Source organism: Gobius niger, assembly GCF_951799975.1.
Source record: "Gobius niger genome assembly, chromosome: 16".
Classification (NCBI taxonomy): Eukaryota; Metazoa; Chordata; class Actinopteri; order Gobiiformes; family Gobiidae; genus Gobius; species Gobius niger.
In genome coordinates, this window is record NC_136867.1 from 11,717,187 (window position 1) to 11,724,360 (window position 7,174).

The 7,174-nt window shown below is 38.1% G+C and overlaps 1 protein-coding gene across 1 annotated transcript; it reads right to left on the reverse strand.

Annotated features, from left to right (window-relative positions):
• Positions 1-6,280, reverse strand: LOC306976129 (interferon alpha-inducible protein 27, mitochondrial-like). The gene is made up of 4 exons (XM_079574011.1): positions 6,243-6,280; positions 6,132-6,161; positions 5,889-6,053; positions 1-243 (listed from the first exon to the last, which is right to left on the reverse strand). Exons 1-4 carry the CDS (start codon positions 6,250-6,252, stop codon positions 155-157), a joined length of 294 nt encoding a protein of 97 aa, XP_079430137.1. The 5' UTR covers positions 6,253-6,280; the 3' UTR covers positions 1-154.
• Positions 6,281-7,174: the final 894 nt, after the last annotated feature.

Sequence of the window (7,174 nt, forward strand, 5' to 3'; positions counted from 1 at the left end):
TTTATTCAAATGAATGCATTACAAACATGTTGGAGAAATGTCAAATAATTTCAAAAGTGATTAAACGAACATGAACACAATTTTTTTCAATTGTTTAACTTAGTGTTTGGCAATTGTAGATTATCCTTCAATTCTTTCCTTCAGGTTCAGGTTTCTAGATAAGTATAGCAGCTACACCGGCTCCCACAGCCCCTGAAGCACTGGCCACAGCTGATGAAGCAGCTGTTGACAGCCCGGCCATTCCTGTAGACACAAAACAGCACTTTATCAGGGATTTAATTACATTTTTAGGCAACATCTTTAAGGTCATATAATATATTCCACTAATCAGGCCCACCTTAATGTACCCATAGGCCCCAGGTCTTAAACAGAATTGTAGACCCCTACCCCCCTCCTCAGCGCAAACCCAAACCCCAAACCTAACCCCCACAAAAACCCTAACTCTTCATGTATCCCTCTGGGCCAGGTAGGGCGGGCCTACTCCAGGTAAACAGATAGGAGCGCAGCGCAATCATCTCATATGGTTAGTCATGCTGCAAAGTGAAGTGATTGACATGAAAATCAACGAATCACCAATTGTTTTTTTTTAACTTATTTCTGATATAGGCTCTTGACCATGGTAGGCCCCTGGGCTCCTACTAGCCCATTGGATAAGGTGGCTCTGCCACCAATAAGTTAGTCCAAGACACATATATTTTGATCACATTAAGCAGGCCTAAACAATAAGGTATTATAGGCTTACCAGCTGACTGGAGCACAGCTACGAGGCTCCCAGCAGCCACTCCGCCTCCATTGGCAACAGCCGCAGTTGACATCATTCCAGCCGCGTAGGATCCTGCTGTGATGCCCACTGCGGAGAAGCCTGCAACTCCCAGAACCACCGGAGCGAGAGCCACACCGCCCGCCGCTACTCAGCCAACACACAAAACAGTCATTTAGGCCGATAGATAGGTCAATAAATGAGAATGTAATATAGTCAAATGTGTTGATAGGCTACCTGCTCCAGCAGCAGCCAAAGCATAAGTCACTAAAACATAAACATCAAAACGTTAAACCACCTCCAAAATGTAAGACTGAAATGTTCCAATTTGGCTATAAATACTCACAGAGCCCCATTGTCGTTTGGATGATGCTGTGGAGACTGTGTCATGTGAGTGCTGTGAAGGGCCTTATATAGAGATGCTCTCTGATTTACACAGAAACGAAACTCTGAAATAACAAAAATTAAACTACCACTTAAGGGCGTGGTACCGGGAATCACACGCGAGATGTGAAGTTTTTATTTTTTTATTTCATTATTTTATTTTAATGTCTTACATTGAAATGTGCCAGTTGATGAATCCCAGACATTGTGCTGTTCCCCATAGGAAAGTGGGAAATACTCCAGGAATACAGCACTGATAAAATAATTGATTTTGTAATAACAGTAAAAAAATGTAAAAAATGTTTTTAAGAATTACATTGATCGCAGGAAAGTTTCAGTTCACAGTAAACCAATTAAAGGGTGGTTTCTTGTGCAATTAGGTCATTCCACAAAGGAGGTGAAGAACACAGAGTAAAGTATGCTGGAAATGTAACCACTCCTACAGTGACAATGCACATTTAAGTGAGTACTTTTGCTTGTGTATTCTAATAGTAAAGTAAATGTCATCTAAAAATGTTCTACTGTGCACCATGATATCGGCTAATCATTGCATACAATTCCATTCAAAGGCAGTATCCTCAATGGACTCAGGCCCAGCCAGCACAATAAAGCACAAGTGTGCATCTATCCTCACAGGTAAGAATGAACACGACTCATAAACATATGGATGGAGGTTTGCACTGAATTTGTTCTTACTGCAGATTCACCATCAATTTAAGAAATGTATGCAGCGTTTAGGAAAGTGTGGCTTGTCATAAAGTTTCTTATTAGTTTTCTTAGTTATGGTCAGAGATGAGTAGACAAAATATTTAAGTAAGAATGACATTACCTCAAGTATCATAAAACTACTCAAAGGCAACAGTTACTTCATAAAGTTACAAGTCTACTACAGTAAATGTATCAGAAGCCTCAAAGCAAGGAGTCAATCTGCTTTTCTTATAGGACATTATTGTGCATTTGTTGTAACAATGGCATCAATGTTTTAATGGACAAAACTCCCATGTAGGTTGTGGAATAGGCGTCTCAGTGTAAATAATCTGGACATTTTATCCATTTATGGCACTTCCATGGCACACGGCCAGCTCCGGGGCCCGTGCGCTCAAAACCCTGCATATTGGTAAAATAGAGGTAAATACTAATCACAGAATGTAAGGCTAAAGTATATTTAAAGAGCCATAAACTATATAGATCATAAAACTCTATAGATCATAAAACTACATTTTTTATAGCATAAAATAAAAAATCAGCAAATTAAGTCATTACTTTTTTGAGTTGGTGCCTTTTGTGTCTGTCTTTCATGTTGTGGGCGGACCTGTCAGTGTAAATTCATTATTTTTGTTGAACAAGTGAACTGTCTTTGTCTCTGGTTGTCTTACTGCTCTGTGTGACGTACTGGTTTAGATGTGGAGTCAAATGTCATCAAAATGAGTGTTTTGGAAATTAAAATGTAAGATTTTCCAATTTTCACTTTTCAACCCATTGTTTAATAAAAATAAAGTTTTGCGTAGAGTTGGACATAATCGTTGGCTACATCATGTAATAGTCGCCTAATGGTACAATCATGTTGCTTCAATGTTTAAAATGAAACATCCCCGGTCTTATTTATGACAAGCCTGACCATGACAGTGTGTGTGAGGAAGGAAATGATTATAGTAAAAAAAAAAACAGTCATGTGCTGACTCTTGATTCATGTTATGTGCACTTACTGCACCTGCCAAGAAACCTCATAGAAAAGCTGTGTGATTTAACCCGAAATTAAACTGCGCCTTTTTAACTAACACATTAAATACCATCTCTCTGCAATTGACTTTATGACAAAGTGTTTTCTGTTATTTTCATAACTCAGACCATTTTACTCATAAACAGAAACCTTTTATTCAAATGAATGCATTACAAACATGTTGGAGAAATGTCAAATAATTTCAAAAGTGATTAAACAAACATGAACACAATTGTTTCCAATTGTTGAATTTGTTGATTGTTTGGCAATTGTAAATCATCCTTCAAATCTCTCCTTTAGGTTCAGGTTTCTAAATAAGTATAGCAGCTACACCGGCTCCCACAGCCCCTGAAACACCGGCCACAGCCGCAGTAGCAGCTGTTGACAGCCCGGCCATTCCTGTAGACACAAAACAGCACTTACATTTTTTGGGCAACATCTTTAAGGTCACATAACATATTCCACCAATCAGTTAGTTCAAGTGACATATATTTTGATCACATTCATCAAGCCTAAATTATAATGTAATGTATAATGTTTATGTCTGTGTACCACCAGCCACTAGGTGGCACTGCACTTCCTGTCTGTGTGTCCAGGTGAGCCTTAAGGGCTGAAGGGAGTGGCCTCAGTGCGGCAGAGTGAAGGCATATTTGATCGTGATTGTTAAGCTGTTGAAATACGGAAATAAAAGGATTCTTCACTTAACACAAGAGTATTGGGCTCTTTCCACGCGTGCTAAACACCTTTCTACTTTTCCGCAGTCTACTACTGCGGTCAAGTGAGCCGTCATCCGCAAAATGCCAGTCAAGCCAGCCGTAACGTTGTTTTGTAGTGCGCGATTATTGCCGCTAACACGGTGGGCCAATGGGCTCAGGTTTAGGGACCGTCAACAATGTATTGTACGTCCTTTTAAGCGTCCATTATTACCACGACTGCACTAGGCCAATGCACTGATTAATAGGGACCGTCAACAACATAATGTTAACAACATAACTTGCAATCCAAAGGAGGATTACAGCTGCCAAACTTCCAACATTACTTTCTCTCCTTTGGATGTGAACAAGCAAGCCAGTTGTTCCATCACACTGCAGATAAAGACTGGGTCAAAATAGAAAAAAACCTACTAATGGAATTTGATATTGAAGTGGAAAGCCTATATTACATAAAAAAAATTACCACATGAATTAAAACAAAGCCCTATTGAAGCCACCTTTAATATTTTAAAGTCATGTCAAAAAATACTTGGAATCAAATCAGCTACATCTGTGAATCAGCCTCTTTGGTATAATTCTAATTTCACAATCAATAAAAAGATTATAAAATGGGCTACTTGGAAAGACATAGGCATTACTCAGCTTCAAGATATTATTCATGAGAGTTCCTTTAAAACATTTCCTACTCTAGTTGATCAATATAATGTCTCCAAAAATAACTTCTTAAATTACATATCTTTAAAATTTGCAGTAACCAATTGTGTATCTTTTGAAAACATGACTTATGGCACCCATCAATTGGAAGATGCACTTTTCAATCAAGATGAAACCAAGAAAACAGTTAAAAAAATATATAGAATCTTAAATGAACATCATACTAAAAATGCAAACGATATGTGTATTAGGAAATGGACCAATGATCTAAACATTCAGGAGGACGATTTATCATGGAATGACATCTGGAAGAATGCCAGGCGACCTTTTAGATGCAGCAAAAATAAGCTGAGTCAATTTAAAATCTTGAACAGACTGTACTATACACCTTCCCAATTGTTTAAAATGGGTGCTGTAGATACTAATTTATGTATAAAATGTCAGGCAGCTGAGGGAACCTTGGTTCATCTTTTGTGGGAATGCCCAAGGATAAAGGAGTTGTGGACAAAAACAACAAATGAAGCCATGTCATATCTACATATTGATATTCCAATGACTCCCCAAACTTGCATCCTTGGAGACCTACATCAATTTAGTAATGCTTCATCAACGAAAAAGAATGCATTTCTATCATTATGCATTATAACCAAAAGAATAATTTTGAAAAAATGGACAATGACTGTCCGACTCAATACGACTGGTACGCACATGCTATGGAGACGATATCAGTGGAAAAAACGGCTTTTAGATTATACAATCAGGAATCCGATTATCTTGAAACATGGGATCCATTACATGAATTTATCTTGAGTGTTAATTGAATGTACGTAGAATTCCTTTTTTCTTTTATGTGAATGGAATTGTACTTACTAATATTAATATTGACATTATCATCTGTAAATATTGTTGCGTGTGGTAGAAACGGAAAAAAAAAATTGGGAGACAATGTGGCACTGTTAGTGGAAAGTTTTACTGCTGTTCATTATACATGTATTTATGACTGTGTGTATATGTATGTGTGTATGTATGTATGTATGTATATATATATATATATATGTGTTTATGTATGAATGTACGTGTATGTATATATGTGTGTGTGTATGTCAATATACATTAGCTTTGTAAAAATGCTTTATACACAAGGTGTAAACGGATTGGGTGCGGGATATTTAGTATTTTTCTCTTTTTCTTTCTCTTTTTCTTTTCTCTGTTGTTTTTTCCTTATATGTTTACATCCTTTGTAAATGTATTGAATAAAGAAAAAGAAAAAAAAAGAAAAAAAAACAAAAAAAACATAATGGATAACATAGTCTACTGCGAATACGCGAGACCAATGTACCATAGAAATATAGCAATGTACGGAGAATTAGGGACCGTCAACAATGTAATTTCTCCTCTAAAATGGAATCTTTCCGACACCTAGTGCAGTCGTGGTAATAATCGACGCTTAAAAGGACGTACAATACATTGTTGACGGTCCCTAAGCCTAAACCTGAGCCCATTGGCCTACCGTGTTAGCGGCAATAATCGCGCACTACAAAACAACATTACGGCTGGCTTGACTGGCATTTTGCGGATGACGGCTCACTTGACCGCAGTCCTAGACGCCAGTGGTACAGGGCCGCTGGCCGCTACAAATAAGATATTATAGGCCTACCAGCTGACGTGAGTACAGCCACGGTGCTCCCAGCAGCCACTCCTCCTCCACTGGCAATAGCCGTAGCTGACATCCAACTGGCTGCAAAGGATCCTGCTGCTATGCCCACTGAGGTGAAGCCTGCAACTCCCAGAGCTACAGGAGCGAGAGCCGCACCGCCCACTGCTACTCGGTCAACACACAAAACAGTCATTTAGGCCAATAGATAAAAATGTAATATAGTCAAATGTGTCGCTAGACTACCTGTAGCAACACCAGCCAAAGCATAAGTCACTAAAACAGAAACATAAAAACGTTAAACCACTAACAAATTGAGATAAAGACTGAAATGATCCAATTTGGCTATAAACTCACGGAGCCCCATTGTCGTTTGGATGATGCTGTTGTTGTTATCTTCCTGCTGTGGAGACAATGTGTCATGAGAGTGTTGTGAAGGGCATTATATAGAGATGCTCTCTGATTTACACAGAAACGAAACTCTGAAATAACAAAAATTAAACTACCACTAGAGGGCGTGGTACCGGGAACCACACGCGAGTTTTTAATTTTTTAATTTAATTTTTAATTTTTTTATGTCTTACATTGAAATGTGCCAGTTGATGAATCCCAGACATTGTGCTGTTCCCCATAGGAAAGTGAAAAGGAAATACTCCAGGAATACAGCACTGATAAAATAATTGATTTTGTAATAACAGTTGTCAGTATTGGCCCAGTTCTGAAGAAGAGGCACTTTTTTGAGAGACGTCATTTACATTTAACACTTTTCACCAACTTAAAAAAAAGAATTGGTTTTAAGAATTACATTGATCGCAGGAAAGTTTCAGTTCACAGTAAACCAATCAAAGGGTGGTTTCTTGTGCAATTAGGCCATTCCACAAAGGAGGTGAAGAACACAGAGTAAAGTATGCTGGAAATGTAACCACTCCTACAGTGACAATACACATTTAAGTGGGTACTTTTGCTTGTGTATTCTAATAGTAAAGTAAATGTCATCTAAAAATGTTCTACTGTGCACCATGATATCGGCTAATCATTGCATACAATTCCATTCAAAGGCAGTATCCTCAATGGACTCAGGCCCAGCCAGCACAATAAAGCACAAGTGTGCATCTATCCTCACAGGTAAGAATGAACATGACTCATAAACATTTGGATGGAGGTTTGCATTGAATTTGTTCTTGTGTTATCTTACTGCAGATTCACTATCAATTTAAGAAATATATGCAGCGTTTAGGAAAGTGTGGCTTGTCATAAAGTTGATTATGACAAGCCACACGGATTATTTC

What these genes read in the sequence shown, in the direction of transcription:
- LOC306976129 (XM_079574011.1), bottom strand. An exon ending in TTTGGCTGGTGTTGCTACAG is followed by an intron (nt 6,054 to 6,131) that starts GTAGTCTAGCGA and finishes TTGACCGAGTAG; the next exon opens with CAGTGGGCGGTGCGGCTCTC. An exon ending in GGCTGTACTCACGTCAGCTG is followed by an intron (nt 244 to 5,888) that starts GTAGGCCTATAA and finishes TTGTGTCTACAG; the next exon opens with GAATGGCCGGGCTGTCAACA.